Here is a 20316-nt window from a genome sequence, read left to right on the forward strand (position 1 = left end):
CAAATATAAATCGTTAGCACTATAACATACTACCTGATTACGTTTGTTTGGTGACGTAGCACAAGACTTTGACGTAGACAAGATACGTAGCATAAACCTCTCTTATAGAATATTATATGTTACATTTATTCATTATAAAATGGTCACAAAAGGGCATTATGTACAGTGGCCGGAGAAAGTACTGAATTCATTCTCAGTGCATTTGAATGCTTCACATGACTAATATATCAGCGTTTAAAAGGTAATAATCGTTTTGGGTGTTTGACGCGCCAAAACAATGATAATATTTGGAGACACGCCGCAGTGGATTAACTGTGACTGTCTTTGAGGCTATATGTGACTGTCTGGTTATTTTGATCTGCCGGTCTTGCTAATATTTGCTGTACTTACCAAGTTTGTTGTAATTGTCTATTACGACGCGTCTAGCACTTGCTTATGGTTCGTTAACTCGTACTTCTCCGTTTCGACAATATCAGAATGACATTTACATATCTCGGTTGCATAATTTGAAACAAAATATATTTTCTTGATCTATAAATACCTTCTGCATCATTTTTAAGTTTAATGATTATACGTTGAGGCAATTTCTCTCAGAAATTATCAGAATAGCATTCACACACTATTTTGGATTATATAGTCAAAAGCCGGATAGCGAAAAGGTAGTAACGGGGCATGAAATGTTGTAACGGTGGCAGTTACTACTTCTTTCGTTTCAATTACTAACTGTTTACCAACGTACGTAGTAAAGAGGTCGCAAAAAGTCAGTAATGGTTGTAGCTAGTAACTGTTTACAAACGTAGGTAGTAAACAGGTAGCAAACGCGTAGTAACGGTCGAAGCCACCGCTGCAGTTACTACCTACTTGCTTGCAGTTGCTTCCTTTTTAGTAACTTGTTTTTAAGAGTGTGCCCCTCTACGTCAATGCCCAACTCGGCACCCAGATACCGAAACTGAAAGTTGCACACATAGATAAGGTGATATTAAATATTTAGCGAGGATACATTATTCGTGTTGTGTGCACCATGCTATTTGGAGCTATAGGAAACGCTTGCAGAAAACAACACTAGCCAAAAATATAGTGACACCACCCATTCAGGAGTGTCATCATGATTTCCGATCTACTGTGTGTGAGATGCGAAAATTCATTACTTGCCATTGTGTAATGAAGGCTACGCTCATAGAATGGGTAAGGTGAACTCAAATATTTATTTAGGATATTTACTGCACGCGACCGTTATCGCGCATTCTTAAAAAATAAAAGGATACTATTTTCTACATAGATGCCTTGCGCTCGATTCTACGCCAGCCATACTACGCACCATTCACGCAAAGCTGAGCCAGCTGATAGCATGGGCAGATTGTAGCTCTTACAGTTAGTGAAAGTCAAAAGGAGCGAAAAATTGTTGATCCACAAAAAACGCATGGCTGCAATTCAGTGGCCAAACGATATGTTTGGTTTAGCTAACATACATGTATCCGGTGGTTGTTCTCATTGCACTGTTTCTCATATTTCATAAGGAAGTAGCTCAAACTACGATCAAACTAGTGAACACATGGTGCTCATATATTCGGTTTGTAGTCATGCTTAACAAGATAAGAAAAGGGTGGAACATCCCCCTTCCCCTCTTTTGCACCTGCTGTTCTCATTCGGTTTTCGCGGATGTGTACACACCCACCACACACGTATATATATATATATATATATATATATATATATATATATATATATATATATATATATATATATATATATATATATATATATATATATATATATATATAAAGCTGAAGAACGCATGGCGAGTGGTTTCGCACAACGTACTGCAGAGTGAGGGATAATGGAACTTCTAGTTTTTAGATGCGAAGCAGCTTGTGAGCGAGGCTTGTCCCCCCGGCGTGACCGCTAGTACTAGGTGCGACCACTAGAGACTCAACAACGGTAGCAGCACTCGCACTTTCCCCTGGCGCTCGGCGGCCACGGGTCCGCTTGCCGGTGCTTCCGGGCCGCTTCGGCTTCGCGGGCTATGCAGTTATGATACATTACACAAGGACAATCACTTCGTACTCACCGGGGACTTTAACGTGCACATCGTGGATGAAGACAACACATGGTGTCCCGCTACGTTCTCCGATGCTCTATGATCCATTTCATACGATCCTACCACTATCAGGGAGACGTGCCTTGGCATTGCATTCTCAAACTTCAAGCTACAATTGTTGCATCAAGAGACTTTAATGGTATACTTTACCGGCCACTAAGCCGTTATACTCAAGGAAAAACTTAGATTCGATTGATATGTGGGGTTTGATTGATATCTGGGGTTCAATGTCCCAAAACCGCCATGTCATTATGAAAGACACCGTAGTGCAGGGCTCCGGAAATTTCAACCACCTGGGGTTCTGTAACGTGCACCCAAATCTGAGCACATGGGCCTTCAACATTTTCGCCTCCATCGAAAATGCAGCCACCGCCGCCGGGATTCGATCCCGCGACCTGCGGGTCGGTAGCCGAGTACCTTAGCCACTAGACCACCGTTGCGGGGCTCATGAAGAAACGTTCTCCAGAGTTTAAAGTGGTATATGATGACGGAACGATCGCTCAACAATGATGAAAATAAAGTTAAGGATTTCAAAAATTTCAAGATCCCCTCATTGCTGCTTCGCGTACTACTCCGGGTAACCTTTCGGGAAACGTGTGTGATTTTTTCGCTATATGTTAGTGTATATCTTACAATGACATCTGTGACGAAATTTTCCAGAGCAGCCATCTTGGACCCTGGCACAAAATGCTTTCCTTTTAAAACAACTTGGTTTTGAATAGGAGCTACTTCTGCTAACTCCGGCGTATTTCAGTTGTAATTTAAGTCTGTTGATCAGTTTTCGCTGCTCCATTGGAGGGGATGAATGTAGACAGACCACCCCGGGCGCCTGCCGGCACCAGCGGCGTCAGCGGCGGCCGCCTCCAAAAAGCGGATGGGACAAGCGAGTGACAGTGACAGTGAAGACACTCATGCTTACTCTCTCAGCAGTGAGGACTTTTCAGATGACGGTTTCCAACCTGTGCTGAGCCGCAAGGCGAAGAGGAGGAACATGAGGACATCCTCATCCTCAACTATTCAAACTGTAAGTGAAGCGCCAAAATCGAACACTTATACCATCCTGTTTCTGCCTGCACTTCCTACCGTCAGCATGAAACGCCTTAACAGACAGTCTGTGTCGAGGTCTCTGGAAACGCTCGTGCCAAATGAGATCACGGACATAAGAGTGAACGCCAGAAAGAATATACTTACTGTGGACGTTTTGCACGCAAGTGCGTTGGGCGTTCTGCGCAGTGTAACTGACTTGGACGGCAACCAGGTGCGCTCTCATGTTCCCTTGGGATGTGATGTAGTAACCGGCGTGATCTACAACATAGATGTGGCTATTTCCAATAATGACTTACAATTTCTTGTCAAGTCAACTACTCATACTCCAATTGTTGATGTCACCCGGCTAGGCAAGTCTCGCTGTGTGAAGATTGCGTTTAAGAGCACATCGCTCCCCTCTCATGTGAAGGTGGGGTACTTCAGACATGCTGTGCGGCCTTTCATTCCAAAGCCTCTCCAGTGCCGTAAATGCATGAAACTTGGACATGTGAGCAGTGTCGGCGAGAATTAGGTGGTATGCCACCGCTGCACCGAGCCCCATGAAGCGGATAAGTGCGTCGCAACTGTCTAGAAATGCTCTAATTGCAATGGATCCCATGAAGCCACATCGAAGGACTTCCCGCGGATTCAGAAGGAAATTGCCATCTTGAAGGAGATGGTGCGCGATCACACATCTCATCGAGAAGCCGCAGCTAAAGTCAGAAGGCGTCGTTCACGTTGACGTCGCTCTTCAAGGACGCCCGCTACCTCCTCGACACGTTTGCGTGATCCCTCATCAGTACCACCTCCTTTGCCTCCCAGACCACATGCCGTGGAAAAGGCTGTAAAGGACAAAGCCAGTGAGCATACCCTAACTGCGACAGAGTGGCCTGCACTTCAAAGGGAAGCAGCATCAAGCGAACCGAAGGAGTTTCATGACGGCCAGCCCGCGATCCCGGTTCGAGATCTTTCGAACCAAGACAGACAAGTGACTGCAATTGTGCAATCATTAATTGCCACGATTCGCACGCTACTGAGCAGCATACAATCTCCATCTGCTAAGAGTGCACTGCAAATACTGGATGCACTGAATCCAGTTCTTGCTAACGTCGTATAAGCACAATGGCTCAACAAAATCTCATCTTTCACACTGAAGTTAAAAGTGCGTCGATTTTTCAGTGGAATGATTGCCAGAGGCATGAAGTCCCGTATCTCGGACTTTCGCCAATTTGTTCGGGCCAATCAATTCCCTATACTTGTCATATGTGAACCAAACGTATCAACGCCCTATAGATTGTCCGGTTATGAAGCTTTTTGTTCAGCCGCTTGCCAAGAACGAAGCAAAGTAATTGTTTATATTCGCACAGACTTGACTTATCTTTCGCACCCAATAAGTTCAAATTACGACAATCAGTACGTGTGTCTTCGTGTAAAGAAGAATGCAGTTTCGTTCACGCTTATTGGTGGATATATATCTCCTTCATCGGGATTTGACTGCGACAGAATTAAAGACATCCTAATGAGGACCGATGGGCCTTGGATTATCACCGGTGACTTCAACGCCCATCACATGCTTTGGGGGAGCACTAGGATGAATGCCAGGGGCCGGAACATTGTTACATTCGCTTCCGATTACGACCTTTCCATCATGAACGATGGTACCCCCACATATCTGCGGGGTCTCACGTATGGCAGTTGCCTTGACCTGACATTGGTGTCACGGTGCTTCTCTCACAAAGTTAAATGGTTTTGCGATATTGAGACTCATGGGAGTGATCACATACCCATCTACGTGACGATCGATGGTATCATAAAAAATTTCTCTTCCGGTGTTGTAATTGGCACTGACTGGTCGATGTTTACATCGCGTGTTGAGGACGCTTGCCAAGAAGGCCTCGCCTGCAGCCTGAAAAATAGCATAGCGGAAGCTATGCCAGCGTCGAAACGTAAATTACCATTTTCGTCTAAAACAACACAGTTCGACATCGAACTGGAAAGATTACGAGCTACACAAAGGCGTGCTGAACGACGATACAGACGCACAAGATCAATTTACGATCTGAGGGAAGCAAGGCGGCTCCAGAAAAAGATTCAATGACGCATTTACAAGCTGAAGAGCGAACGCTGGAAAGCATTCTGCGAATCTCTAGACCCTCATAAACCGCTGTCATATACCTGGAGAACAGTTCGTGGTCTTCGCTCCTCTCCGCAACAACGGCACCCTTTTAAAGCTTTGGCACTCCATCATAGAAAAACAGAACTTGAGGTGGCTGAAGAATTTTGCACGAGAGTTGCCGGGAATATTATGAACGAGAGCATCGACGCCGTGATCGTTCCTGAGACCTGATTACCAGAAATGTACATTCCATTCACCATGGAAGAACTGGAAGGTGCGTTAGTCGCTTCTAAGCGCATGTCATCGCCAGGTCTTGATGGTATTACTTATAGTGCGTTGGGACACCTTGGACAAAAAAGCCAGAAAAGAGCTTTCAACATGCTTCAACAACTCCTGGCTCAGCGGCCGTGTTCCCCGAGAATGGAAAATAAGTCGATTAATACCACTTTTGAAATCGGGAAAATCACCATTGAACTTGACAGCGTATCGCCCTATTGCCCTCGCAAGCTGCCTCGGAAAGGTGATGGTAAGAATGGTTCTATTTCGTCTCAAGTGGTACTTGGAACGATACGCCAAATACTCTTCTTGCATGGCAGGCTTTCGTCGGGGCCGCTCCTCCATTGACTGTGTCCTTGACTTATCGACATTTGTTCAACAAGAAAAAAGTCGCAAGCGCATATCAGTGGCACTCTTTCTTGACGTGAAGGGTGCATATAATAATCTAGCTCACGATGCCATCCTCACTTCTCTCTCAGCAATGGGCATTGGTGGACAAATGTTTCAATTGATAAAAGATTATATAATTGGCAGGGGTTTCTTTGTGCAAACATATGAGGGTACAACTGCTGAACATTACACCTACTGCGGAGTACCTCAGGGAGGTGCTTTAAGCCCCACATTGTTCAATGTTGCCCTCATTGGTCTGGTGAAGGTTCTGCCAAAGCCGGTGTGCCTATCCATATACGCCGATGATATTTGCCTCTGGAGTGCTGCAGTTACTCGCCCTCAGGTGCGCGCACGAATACAGCGGGCAGCAACCCTCACAACAGCCTACCTTCAGAAACAAGGCCTAAATATATCAACTGTGAAGTGCGCGTTGATGGCGTTTACACGCAAACCAATGACGCCATACGCTGTTTACGTCTATGGGCAGAGTGTAAAATATGCATGGACGCATCGTTTCCTGGGCATAAAAATCGACAGAAGTCTTTCGTGGAGCCCACATTGTGCGTACTTGAAGAAGAGACTGCTATCTATTGTGAATATAATGAAATTCATGTGCGGGAAAGCATGGGGAACTTCTGTGGCCTCTATGCTACAGCTGTACAGGGCCCTATTTCTGGGTCTATTGCGCTACAGCTTGCCGGTACTGACTAACACTTGCAAATCCAATACTCATTCATTGGAGAGTTTTCAGGGTCAGGCACTGCGTATCGGCCTAGGACTGCCCCGATGCGCTTCTACGTATGCCACAATCATGCTTACCCAAAACCATCCGGTCAGGACATGTAGAGTTGTGGATTGCCTCAGAGCGCACATTCGACATGCTAGCCGTGTCCCCGACCACCACTTGGCCCTTCTACCCTCCGGAAGACCACGTGCTACGTTTTCAGACGTCTTAGCCAAGCACCTAAACAGCATTCCATCAGGATATACGCCAGCTGCGAGAATGGCATGTCCTTTGTGGTGCCTCGACCAGCCGCAAGTACGTCTAGAAATTCCGGGAATCAAAAAGAAAAGCAATCACTCCAGAGTAGCATTGAAGCAAGCAACACTGCTATTATTACATGAGTTGTACTTAGACCGAACGCAGATATACACTGATGGGTCCATCTCGTCCAGCAGCTCATCAGGTGCCGCTGTAATTCCGGCTGCAGCAATGACAATCAAGTTTAAGTTGTCGCATATGACTACATCTACGGCATCAGAGCTTGCTGCTATAAGGGCTGCTTTACAATATCTCGTTCAAGAACGTCCAGGAAAATAGGTCATATTCTGTGATTCAAAGGCAGCGCTTCAGAGTTTGCAGTCTGCCATGCGTAGGAGGAGTCATGACCAATTGGTACAAGAAATAAGACATTGCCATCATGAAGCTCTAGCACGAGGGCATGATATTATATAATAATGGCTGCCTGGACATATCGGTATTACCGGAAATCAATTAGCAGATGATGCAGCCCGCTCAGCCCATGAAAGAACCCGTGTAGTCCCGATTCCTCTATCAAGGAATGATGCATCAAGACAACTTTACCTGCTGGCTCGAGATCTCACACGCACGTTCTGGTCGTCTACCAGCTTCCAAAGGTGTCAATTTTATGAACTGGATCCTTCGCTCAAGCTAAAGCTACCATCACAACTTTCCCGCTCCGATGCCACACTGTTATGCCGCCTTTGGTTGGGTGTTGCATTTACAAAGGTGTACTCCTTTCGCATTGGTATGGCAGACACTCCTACATGCGACTACTGCGGAGCTGAAGAGGCCATCGAACACGTCCTGTGCAGCTGCGCTTGCTACGACACACAGCGATGCCAGCTCCAGATGGTTTTGAATCAACTTGACCTCGGACCATTTTGTGTGCAGAAGATACTAAAACCTTGGGCATCTGCCTCAGTTGCGCAGAAAGCAACTGAAGCACTGCTACTTTACCTAAAGTCAACAAACCTGAGTGAACACCTGTAGACTGTGTGTGCTCCCCGAGTGTGCTCGTGATTGTGTGTACCTTCTCATCTCTTTGCAACCTCTTTTCTCCCCTTTATCCCTTCCTCAGTGCAGGGTAGCAAACCGGATGTGCGTCTGGTTAACCTCCCTGCCTTTCCTTGCATATTTATCTCTCTCTCTCTCTCTCTTAAAACAACTTATGCTATTCCGCCCTAAAAGCGGCTTTTGTGGAAGGTAATTGAAGTCGCATATTCATACTGCCAAGGCCAGAGCGTCATAGTCAACGGGCGGATGCAATCGCTAGTATAACTGATTTACCATTTAAGTTCACTTTACCGGACCTTCGTATTCCACTAAAAAATTTATGGTTCAGACAGCGCAGTCAATCACACTGAAAACGCTTACAAATTAGTACATGCTGGTTAACAGGCGTAATGTTTTCCTACGAAAGAAGTAAGAACTAAAGAAAAAGAAATCTAACGCTTCGTCTTGATAGTCCCGCAGTAGTACAGATAATTGTATAGTCACGAAAGCAAGCGGCAAATAGAGCGCACTTTCAGTGTTTTAAAAGACCATGCGAGCATAAATAGATGGCTAAACACTTCACAAAACTGCCAAGTATTCACCCTCAGTATACTCGGGTTGTTGCTCTTTTCTTGCGCAGATCCCCAAATTCAGAGAAAGCATTTACGAACTGAAGCTTCCGCTGCTCCGCATGGGCGTGTGCATGCTCAATGATTGCAACGAGGGTGAACTGCAGGAGCTGATCAGAGCAGGTACGTTTACTATGCATTTTGTATGTTCAAAGGGCGCCCGCGCCATACCCTACCAGCGATAGCAGCGGTAGTGCGTGTCATACAGCGAGCATCGGTATGTACTTCGTGTGGCTGGAGCATACGCACGCATGCATGCATATAAAATAGCGCGGCTATCGTCTACAGCGACGTCGATGTGCACGCCAACTCATATTATCAGTGCAATATTAACGACTCCCTACTTGCGCCTGTGATATGCCGGAAGATTCGTGGGGTCACAATATTTAGTGTAAACACGCATTCATGCTATATGCCAACACGGCACAGATGGCGAGAAGTCGCCGACATTAACATGATGCTCAAAGCAATTTTCGGCTGAAAGGTAATGTGGATGGTTGTCGGTCTGGCGTCACCGACAATCTGGGCTGCTTACCTCATGAGAGGAAAAAAAAACTAGAAAGGTGGAAAAAACATAACGAGAGTTTAATATATTGGGGAACGTTTAACATCCCAAAACTATGACATGATTATGAGAGACGCAGTATTGGAGGGCTCACCATATTTCCATTACGTGGGGTACCTAACGTGAGACTTAATCCAAGCGTCTCTAGCATTTTGCCTTGTGGAAATGCGGCTGCCTCGGCCAGGATACGATCCTGCGACTTTTGGATCAAATGCCATAACCCCAATATACTACCTTGGTGATCCATCATTATCATCAGCACTTCCTTCACACCTGTTTGTTGCCTGGCGCACTCTGCTCTTCCCTCAGGGTCACACCTACCATTTTCCTTTCCATTTCTCGCTGCGTGGCCTTCAACTTAAGTTGAACCCTCTTTGTAATCTTCCATGTTTTTGCTCCGTAGGTTAGTACTGGCAAGATGCAGCTATCTATCTTCCTCTTAAGGGATAGTGGCAGTCTACCCTTCATAATTTGAGAATGCTTGCCGAATGTCCTCCATGCCATTCTTATTCTTCTAGTTATTCCACTGTCATGGCTTGGCTCCGTGGCTGCTACCTGTCCTATGTAGACATACTCTATTAGAACTTCAAGTGCACTACTACCTATCTCGAAGCACTGTTCTCGGTGAGTAGAATGAAATAAAGAAAGTTAAACCGCGACACGATTATGAGGCACGCCGTATAGTGCGGCTCTCCAGATTATGTTTTAACACTTGTGGTTCTTCATTTTAAATTCAAATCGAACTTCGCTGGTGTTTTCGCATCATCGCGACTATCGAAATGCTTTGTCCCCGTGGAAACATTATCGCATACAGTCGCCGCGAACTGCTAGCTTTGTGGCTGGGCGACAAGATTGCTCCGGCAAACTTCACCTGTATCTATTCGATGCGTGCAGCCAGTTTTAAACGCGTTCCGAAATTGAAGTGCACAATTTCCAGCCTTCATTTGCCGTGCAGGTTGAGCTTGAGTCAGTGCAGACATCCTTAGGTGATCGAAATTTAGTGGAAAGCAAGCTACTTTTAGATAGGCTGTAGCAAAGGAAACGACTTTTAAAATTGCGGCATGGTCATGTAAACTGTATTACCACGCCTCTAAAGTCAATAAGGCACGCACGTAAGAAAATGAGGTGACCACGTGGCCTCGATGTATTTTCTCAGTTGACAACACTACCCCCGACGTAGCTAGTGGTATATAGAGTGGTTGGGGGCATAGGTTGGCAGACTCATTCATGAGTCGACTCATTCGGACTCGCTCAGACTCAAATCAAGCAGTGAGTCTGAGTCTGAGTGAGTAATACTTTGGTGAGTATGAGTCCGAATGAGCCCGGTTGTTGAAAATATTTGAGAGTGAGAGGCTGAGTGAGGCCGGATGAAAGTTTTAGTGACGCTCCGAGTGAGTCCAAAGGGCAATCTTGGGTGAGTCTGAGTGAGTTCCATTTTTTGCCGACCAATTCTCCTATCTACTCATTTTCAGCATTGCTATCAGGCTTACCTGGATTCACGTTTGTGCTTAAGTTTACTCGATAAGACAGATGTTTGGGCTAGTTGGTGATTGGGAATCAGCATATTTGCACAGAGCAAGACTACGAGTAGCGCTCTTTCTGTCCTTGTCTCTTCTTCTGTAGTTGCGTCATAACTACTCGTAGTCTTGCGCTGTGGAAATATGTTAAGTTTACTCTCAGGTATTCCAAAGCAGTCATTCAGTCACTAGTTCAATATGTATTGACTACAGGCGTGCATTTAATAAAGGGTACCTTGACCCCCCCCCCCTCCTTTCCCGGTAGCTCCTCCTGGGAAGTTATTGATAAATATATATCATGTTGTGACTTCTTTCAAGAAGTATGACCTTACTGGTTTGCGAACACTCTTAACTCGTATTCCAAGGTACTATATCGAGGTGCGCCAAGAATATAGCCCTGATTTTGTGAGATATTGGTGTTAAAGAGCATTGACAGCTGACTGTAGGCTAACGGACTCATGAGTCGACTCACTCGTACTCGCTCAAACCCCGAGTATGAGTGCGGGTGAGTTATATTTTGGTGAGTCTGAGTGAGTCCGGCTACAGAAAAATTTGGTGAGTCCAAGTCTGAGTCAGCTATAGGTGCAAAATACATTTAATGAGTGAGTCTGAGCGAGCTCCACAAGTTTTGTCAAGTTATTATTGAGCAGGGGTCTACACTTCCCCGAAAATTTTCCATTTCACATGTACATGCACGCACATATATATGCATTACAGGTATTAAAGCGCTTGGGAAGTTGGCACAAATTCATGATGTTTATCTGCGGAAAGAACAAGGTGCGGTAGAGAAAAGAACATGACAGGTGCTTATTCGTTCATATTTTTACAGGATAAGAAGCGCAAAGACACGTCAAACTACGATGCATCAACACTGTTTTTGGAAATGCACATTTATCATTTACTAGTTAGGTTCATAAATAAACAAGCAAGTTCAGGCGTAGCGACAATCCCGCTCCAGTTGTATGTTCCTTGGTCAGCAGCGCATGGATCGTGCGGGGACCATCCTTTCGTTGTTGTACAGCTGTATTCACACTATATGCGACGACTTGTATTTGTGTGCTTGTCAGTCATTTCACATTCACTATTGGGCTCGATGTCCAACGAAAATATTCACTTATGCCATGTTTATTATTCCTGGTGGCACCCTTTATGGTTGTGCCACAGGGCAATGTACAACAAGGCGGCAACCAGGTATAGAGCGAAGAGATGACCGCTATACATCGATGTAAACAAGCATTTTCCCCCTTCTCTTTTCGGGACAATATTTTGTACTGGCACCAGATGAGATAAAATCGGTTAGCTTCATGAACTCGTGATCATTGAAAGCATCTTTCCATGGCGTGCATCTTGGTTTTCTAATGTACGGAAAATACACGGGATAATCATGAAGCTTGTTCGAAACCATGTTTTGATGCAATCGTATTCCGGTCATTTACTGAGGATTAAGAACCCAAAAACAGGAAACGCGTGCATATACTAGGAAAATGACCTCGGTTCGAGGCGGCTGAGTACATGCAGACTTCGAAAGCGGATTCGAAGCATTCTTTAGTGGCTTGTTCACCTTGACTTTGCTGTTGTTGTATTTGTCGTCCCAGTCGTTGACGACGATCATCATAAGCAGGAGGAAGAGCTGGAAGCGTAACAATCATTCGATATTGCGTAAGATGCAAGCGAGACAGTCCAACCCTGCGCTGCATGAGGCAATATAGGCACTGAATTCAGAATTTTGCCCGAAAGGCTTTATCATGGAGTATTTTTTCGAGCTTTTGTGTAAACATTTACAAATATCATTTTCAAACTGAGCTATTTTTACGACAGCTGGTAATGAATACAAAAGGCAAGATTAAGTCAGGCCATGTGCTTCATTTTGCCCTTTGTATTCGTTACCACGCTGTCGTAACACCTCAGCATATGAATTCAAACCAACTCAGCCTAGGCGTTATTCTGCGAGTATCATTTTGTTGGTTTGGAGCGAAGTGATAACTATAGCATGGAATAATTTCTAAGACAAATATTCAAACAGTAGCAGAATTTCGATAGTGGTAAAGTTAAAGTTATCAGTGGTTAGATACATTACGTTTTACGATTTGCCATACTTCGCCCATTTTCCCCAAATAACGTCTTTGTAAGTTTAAAGCGATTAATCGGGGTGCACGTAATATGTAAACCTACTTTTAACCTCGAAGTGTGGCTTCGCGGCAGTGGAGGAGGAGGAGGAGGAATAAACTTTACTGTCAGAAACCACCAGGTTTGGGCAACCGGTCCTAGGCCTCCCATGAGGGGACGCCAAGGGCTTGCATTGATGTCGCCTCACGGGCGTGCAGGGTCGCGCAAATTTAGTGGTCAAGAGTGGGGCTCCGCAGAGCTTCATGGAGCTTCGACGAAAGGGTCATGTTGTTAGTGTGTCTGTACTGTGCCGGGCACACCCACAGCATATGCGGAAGCGTAAGCGGGTGAGTGCCGCAGCACCGGCAGTGGGAGGTTGTGTACACGTCCGGGAATATGAGGCAAAGGCGGGCAGGCGAGGGACACGTGTTCGTTAGAAGTAGACGCAAAGTGGTGGCCTGTGCCCGGTGGAGCTTGGGTTGAGGTGGGGGAAAGGCTTGGCGTCTGAGGTAAAAGTTCTTAACCAGATCATTGTAGGTAGTCAGGTTATCCCTGGTGTCCATCTCGTCTCCAGTAGCTCCAGCGTGGTTGACAAAGCCTAGCGCAAGGGAGTCGGTGACCTCGTTGAGGTTGGGGAGGCGTGGGTGGACTGGGCCCGCGTGGGCGGGGATCCATGTCAAGGTGATCATGTTTTCTTTCAAGTGTGATGCCTGGCAGAGGATGCGAAGCGCTTGAGAAGAAATGCGACCTTTGCTGTAGTAAGTGACGGCTGAGCGAGAGTCGCATACGATGGTGTGACCGGTGGGATCTAGAGTGGCCAGGGCGATGGCCACCTCTTCAGCCATCTCGGCAGAGGGAGTAGTGATGCAGGTTGCATAGTGTAGGACTCCATCGCGTGTGGTGACAGCTACAAAACGTGTGCCTCGAGGATACTCAGCTGCGTCGACAAATGTGGCGCCAAGTGCGTGGGCAAGGGCTTTTGTGATGGCTCCAGTGCGAGCTTGGCGCCGGGCTCTGTTGTTTTCAGGATGCATGTTTCCAGGGATGAGATTCGCATGGATCGAGCTGCAAAGTTTGCGCGGAATTGATTGTTTAGGGCTTTATTGCTGATGATACATGAAGCCAAGCGTGAAGAGAATAGAACGTCCCGTTTCAATGAGTGTGAGCTGTTCAAGCTGACTGCGTTGTTGGGCTTCGATGAATTCAGCGAGGGTGTTGTGAATGCCTAGTTGATTGAAAAGTTTAGTGCGGGTGTAGTGTGGGAGGCCGAATGCTCAATTGTAGACCTTTCGTCTGAGGGTATTGAGTTTGTTTTGTTCTGCCCGATATCAGTTCAAATAAGCAGGAACGTAGGTGATATGATACAATACAAAAGATTGCACGAGGCGGAGAAGGCTCTCTTCTTTGAGACCACTTCTTCGGTTGGATATACGTTTAAGGAGACGTGAGGTGTTGTGAGATTGAGCGGAGATCTTGCTGCGAGCTAAGCCGTTAGGGCCATTGGCTGATATAGTGAGACTGAGAACCCAGATACTAAGGACGTGCGGGTGAGGGCTGCCATCTTGAAGGTGAAGGGTGATGGTGTCACAGGGTCATTGTTCATGTATAGTTGTTGGGGGGGGGGGCGTCACCGCTTAAGGGGCTTGTAAAGAAGAAGCTCCGATTTAGCCAATAAACAGCGCAGTCCGGTTCTTTGGAGATAGGCCTCAACCGTGTCAATCGCTGTCTGCAGGGATGTCTCCACTTGGCCATCACTACCTTGGCACGCCCAGATGGTGATGTCTTCGGCGTAGATAATATAGTGGATGTTGTCGACCTGTTGTATTGCTGTGCAAGGCCAAGCATGACTAATTTAAAGAGCATAGGGGAGATGGCTGACCCTAGCAGAGTGCCTACACTGCTTGGCAAGAGGAATCAGGGCTGATCGTAAATATCCGACCGCAAGGGTTGCCACGTGGTTGGAGAGGAAGTGACAGATGTAAATGTAGGCTCGCTCTCTTAAATGTTTTTTTTTCTTTGAGCAGGTGTCATATTTTCACGGCACAATGACCTCTTTCTGCCGTGAAGCCACGTTTTCCAAGAAGATAAAGGAAGGAAATGTTGAGGGTTTCTTTCCTTGCATGTGGAAGACGTATGTGGCGCAAACTGGACGCCGTGTCAACGATCGAGCTCGAGTTATTTTTAAAGAATAAAGAAAACGCTAACTCACCCGTGTACTGTGAAGCCAGGAGTTGTGAGCCTCGGCTTCTTGTGGTCAAGATAACTGGCAGAAGTAACGACACTTTAGCGCGAGAGTTATTGGAGGCGTTTCACATTAAGAAGAGATGAACAGGTTCCATTAGTGATACGTCTTTTTCACTTCACCAAAATGAGCTTCTGCGTCTTCACGCGCAAGTGCGACCAGTGTTTACCGATTTGGATCCACGCATGCACAGAGACTTATAATTTGTTGGCTTGTTCTTTCGAATAAACAGTTGAAGCTTGGCACCTGACTTTTCAGCTCCATCCTACTTTTTTTTTTCTCTGAAATGTGATTTCCAAGTTGGCGCTACATGTATCGCGTTGACGTTAACCAAATCGGCAAGAACAAGTCTTACTTAATCCAGAATCAGAGCAACGAAAGTATTGTTACAGTTTCTGAAGACAATAGACTTGCACGGATATCTGTGCTCTGATAGTGAAGTCGTATTCGGCACAAGACTATCGAACTGTGAAGCCGTGTTTTCTAACCCTATCTTGCTCCCTTTCTTTACTGTTTTTTCACTCCCATTCATTCCTTTATCCTGTGCAGCGTAATATACCGCTTATGCTAAATGGGTTAACATGCCTGCCTTTTCTCTCCCCCCCTCTCTCTCTCTCGTTTTTATTGCCTGCTAACAAAACTTCGTCAAATGGCACAGATACAATATGCACATGCGCCTTGAATAGAATAGTTCACAACGGCGTGACACTTTGAGGCTAGATTATAAGCACATATAGATAGATATGTGGGGTTTAACGTCCCCAAACCACCATATCATCATGAGAGACGCCGTAGTGGAGGGCTGCGGAAATTTCGACCACCTGCGATTCTTTAACGTGCACCAAAATCCGAGTACAAAGGCCTACAACATTTCCGCCTCCGTCGGAAATGCAGTCGTCGCAGCCGGGATTCGATCCCGTGACCTGTGGGTCAGCAGCCGAGTACCTTAGCCACTATACCACCGCGGCGAGGCGATACATTATAAGCATGACGAATTGATCAAGCTAGTATTAATAATTACCAGAACTGAGCAACACTAAACGAATTTAAGAGCTAGCAAAGAGGGGATAGTAAATCTCTTATATTGAATGCGTAGCTCAATGTTAATTTTAACGCGAAACCGTTAAAGAGCTCGTTTCACTTAAATTTCGGTTTCAGCTTCGTTGGTTGTGAGTGAAACATCTGCCAGGGTTTAACGCGGTCTAGCCGTTTGTTGATCCATAGATCGATTTTACTTGTTTTGGGTTGTGACGAGACCAATCGTTTGTAGAGATTTAACTTTATCGCGCGTCTTGATTTTTGATAGGGGGGACGAGAAATCTGCACTCTGCAAGGACCGGCCGCGACAAGGGAGCCAACCTGTTGCACTATAAGACAACACGCACACGCTGCTCACTGCCGTCGGCGCTACTTGAAGGCAGCCATTTGCAACGGCAGCCCAAAAAACTCACTTTGAGTCCCTGTTCCTCTTCGCGAACAGGCCGCTTTAGTGTTTCGCTGAAGGTCTTTCGACGGCACTGATCTTGGCTGAGAACTAAGGTGTGAACCACAGACGTCATATTCTTTAGCGCGAGCAGGAAGAAAAGAACTGATTGAGAAGAGAAGAAGACAGTGCTCAGGGCAAGCGCCAAACATCAACTGGCTTTATTTCGAAAAACTACGAAAAAAAAACAAATAACCTAAAGCGCATGCGCGCAGCTGTAGCATAGCTAATTAATCATCGATCGGAAGAATCGGAGCTCGTTGCCCAACAAATGAATGAACATGTCACTAATACACTCTGTGCCATTCCTCGTAATATAGAAAGCTTCCAGCAACTCCCTTCACAAGGTATCACCACATCTACCCAGAATCTAGATCTGGCTTAGGCGCGGTGCACACGTGCAGACTGAGCAATGAACCAGCAAATGCGCAATACTATTATTTTTCAGCGATAACTCGAGTTCCCGCGCAAGATATGATTTTTGAGATACAACACCAACTAGTCCGAGAGGAAGTTTCATTGAATTATATTCATGAACCGAAGCGTTTTTGAGATTTGTACTGGAAGAAGATAAGCTTTAGCTTTAAAATAAGCGTTTCCATCAACGAAAATAGCGATGAATGCAATTATTAAAGTGGTGGGTTTAAGCGGTAGTCTCTTCCAGGTCTTCTGATTGTTGAGCAGTTGGGTTCTTCTACTGTAAAGCCACTCAAGTGCGGGAAACTATTTCAGAAAGAGCCTTTTGCAGCTATCATGTCGTTCGAGGAGCGGCGCCAACATATATGTTATATGACGTCACGATAGCATACAGTCGTACCATGTGAATCGTGCAGCATGTGGGTAGTTTAAAGGCCCAGCCCTTACAAACGCTCAGGCTTATAGTGAACAGCATAGACAAAGGATGCAGCTGCGTAGGCACTCGTATTCCCTCAAGTACGCGTATTGGATGTTTCGCTAATTCGCAAAGTGAGGACATTTTGCGTATTGGCACTTCCAAACTGTACTTGCAGTAGGCGTGAATTCTAAGAGAGTATGAAATGACCAATACAGTTGAACCCCTTTATGAGAGGCACCGATGTAACAGAAATTTTGGTAAAAGAGAAACCAGGGTGCCTACATCGAAATAGAGGAAAGGAGAACGAGGCACCATGCCCATAGGAGACACCTCGCATAAGGGACAGGAACCGTTACCCGGTGCTTGTCCATTAGAAAGTGGTTTAACTGCATTACGTGCACAGGCGTTCCCTTCTCAGCGGTACCATTCGATGTCCACCGAAAAGCAAAGCCTGGCTAGCGAGTGAGAGGCGATATGAACGGGGTCCGATTGTATACGCTGTCACCTTCCGCGGCTGAAGATTCGCTCAAGAGTCCTCCAAGCTTCAACTCCCATTTTCACCTGAAAACCTTGAATACGGACTCGTTATATGGCCGCGCTCAATGAATACAATTGTTTTCTCTGCTAATCTGTGCACACGCAAAAACATTTCATTACCCGCCATTTCACGTGATTGTATTTGCTCTGGCTACCACGTTGGCGTGAGCCCGAAATGTGGGACAAATTAACCTGTCCTAATCCTGCCCTCATGTATACCAACCGGTTATGCGTAGCTGAATGTGTCTAGTCTACTCAACGCAAGCTGGAAAGAAGAATATTTAAGCTAGAGCTATGCTACTAATAGTTAGGCACTTCCTGTGAAGCTCATCCGATTGTCATACTCGCTGCTTTTCTTTCAGTGCTTCCGCCAGCGATAAATGTGACCGTGTCGGATTGCGTCACATCCAGGCCTCCGGCATTCACGAAAGTGCAGGTTGCCATTTTGTAAGTATGCGCAGAAGGCACCGTTGAAGCAGTGATGAATAGCTGATTTAAAACATTTCAATTTTCAATTTATTTTCTGTAAGAAAAGGAAGAAGGCCCAAACAAAAAGTGGTAACCCCCATTGAACATTCGAGCTCCCTCTAGAAGGCATACAGCAATGATAGATATTATACACACATGTACAGGCGTGAGCATAAGTGTGCAAATCATGGGATCGCGTGACCGAAGGCATCGATGCGCTATCTGGCGACGAGACGCCGGTTGCGGTGCATGCACGTCCCGTTGTATCAGTTGGCCTCTCATGCCGCTCTCCCCGACGCGCTGGTAGCCAATGCGACAATTGGGTGTCGCTGTCCTTGCTCCAACAAATTTGTGCCTTTGTCTTTCTTTTCTTCTTTTACGTAAAGGATGCAACGGGGCTGGTTCCAGCGGCAGGCTCGCGACGTGATTTATACCAATTTATTAGCGTAACTAAGCGTAGCCAGCCTCCTAAAACCTGGTGATCGATTTGATTGATATGTGGGGTTTAATGTCCCAAAGCCACCATATGATTATGAGAGACGCCGTAGTGGAGGGCTCTGGAAACTTCAACCACCTGGGGTTCTTGAACGTGCACCCAAGTCTGAGCACACAGACTACAACATTTCCGCCTCCATCGGAAATGCAGCCGCCGCAGCCGGCATTCGAACCCGCGACCGGGTCAGCAGCCGAGTACCTTAGCCACTAGACCACCGCGACGGGGCTCTTAAAACCTGGTGAAGCCAAGCACACAAAATAATTTTCTTATGCTGCTTGCCTTTGTTGCGTTGGGCCAAGTTGAATTCTAATGAGCCTAGTATGATGAAACAAGTGCAATAAATACGACGACATAATTAAAATTAGTTTTGAAGAAATTTAACATGCATTTTACCTTAATGAGACTAGACTCGGTGATTAGTAATTAGTATCATTCTCAGCTTAGACTCCCTGAGCTCATGAAAAATGAACTTCAATTACTTTATCCGTGTTTTATTAGAACTTATTTAATTACACGTACTTATGATCAGAATAATTTGATTATGCAATCATCAACCACAGTTAGCCAGATTTTTTATGCTCACCTTGGCGCTGTCTCATTAGCTTAGTTATGCATATTTAGTCATGCATATTTAACCTAATTATGCCACATAAAACTCCAGTATGCTTTGTGTGTGACTGAATATTGGGTTAATTATTCAACTATAACTTGTACGTGCCTTAACTAACACCAACAAAACATGCATTAGCTTGATTGGTATAGTGTCAGCAAGGAGTAATTAGTATCTTTCAGGGTTTGGCGCCTCTAAGCTCATGGGGAAGTCGACTAGTATTAATTGGCCGCGATAAGGTTTGCCCTGTTTGGGCTAATTTGTCTCCACTAAATGAAATTATAGCATGATCAACTATGCATAATTGGCTTTAGCTGTACGTGTACTTTTCTCGATCCATCTGAACACATCGAAGCTTTACTACGCTTAACATAAAAATAGGAACTTGGCCTGGGCTTAAGCTTCCTTACACCCAAATTTTTAAGGTGATACCAGGCTTAACTAGGCTGAATTATATTCGGCTACACTTACATTCACTTAACTAGGCTCATATAAGTGCAACTCGGCCTAACGTGACAAAAGCAAGCTGTGCTGAGAATGATAATATCTACTAAGAGAGACAAAGAGAAGCCACATTCAAGACTACAAAGCGCTAACTTTCAACAACAGTTTGTTGTTGAAAAAAACTGTTGTTGAAAGTCAGCGCTGTGTTCTCTAGAATGTGCCTTTTCTTGTACATGTTCTTTGTCTGTGCTACCATATCAACAAGCCCTAATCGCCACCCCCATTGAGGTGAGACGATTTAATCCGCTCCCAAAAAATCGGCGCTAGTTTCGGTTCCAAGGAACATGCACGCTCGTAGCGGTTGCCGGTCATCGTAAGCTCCGGTTGAACGAAGAGGGGTTAATGCGAATGTTCGCATTTATTGGCTTTCACAAGTTTCTACAAATAACAAAAAACTCAAT

General features: G+C 45.5%; 1 protein-coding gene across 2 annotated transcripts in view; it reads left to right on the forward strand.

Annotated features, from left to right (window-relative positions):
- LOC119161976 (nose resistant to fluoxetine protein 6) overlaps positions 1 to 20316 on the forward strand; it is a 208628-nt gene that overhangs the window by 24776 nt on the left and 163536 nt on the right. For both annotated transcript variants that reach the window (XR_012887477.1, XM_075879869.1), the window contains exons 4-5: positions 8564 to 8675; positions 18200 to 18284. Coding sequence is in view for 1 of the 2 variants with exons in the window: in XM_075879869.1 (XP_075735984.1) it covers positions 8564 to 8675; positions 18200 to 18284 (197 nt within the window). In the remaining variant the exon portion in view is untranslated. The remainder of the gene's footprint in view (positions 1 to 8563; positions 8676 to 18199; positions 18285 to 20316) is intronic.

Source organism: Rhipicephalus microplus, chromosome X (assembly GCF_043290135.1).
Source record: "Rhipicephalus microplus isolate Deutch F79 chromosome X, USDA_Rmic, whole genome shotgun sequence".
NCBI classification, from domain to species: domain Eukaryota; kingdom Metazoa; phylum Arthropoda; class Arachnida; order Ixodida; family Ixodidae; genus Rhipicephalus; species Rhipicephalus microplus.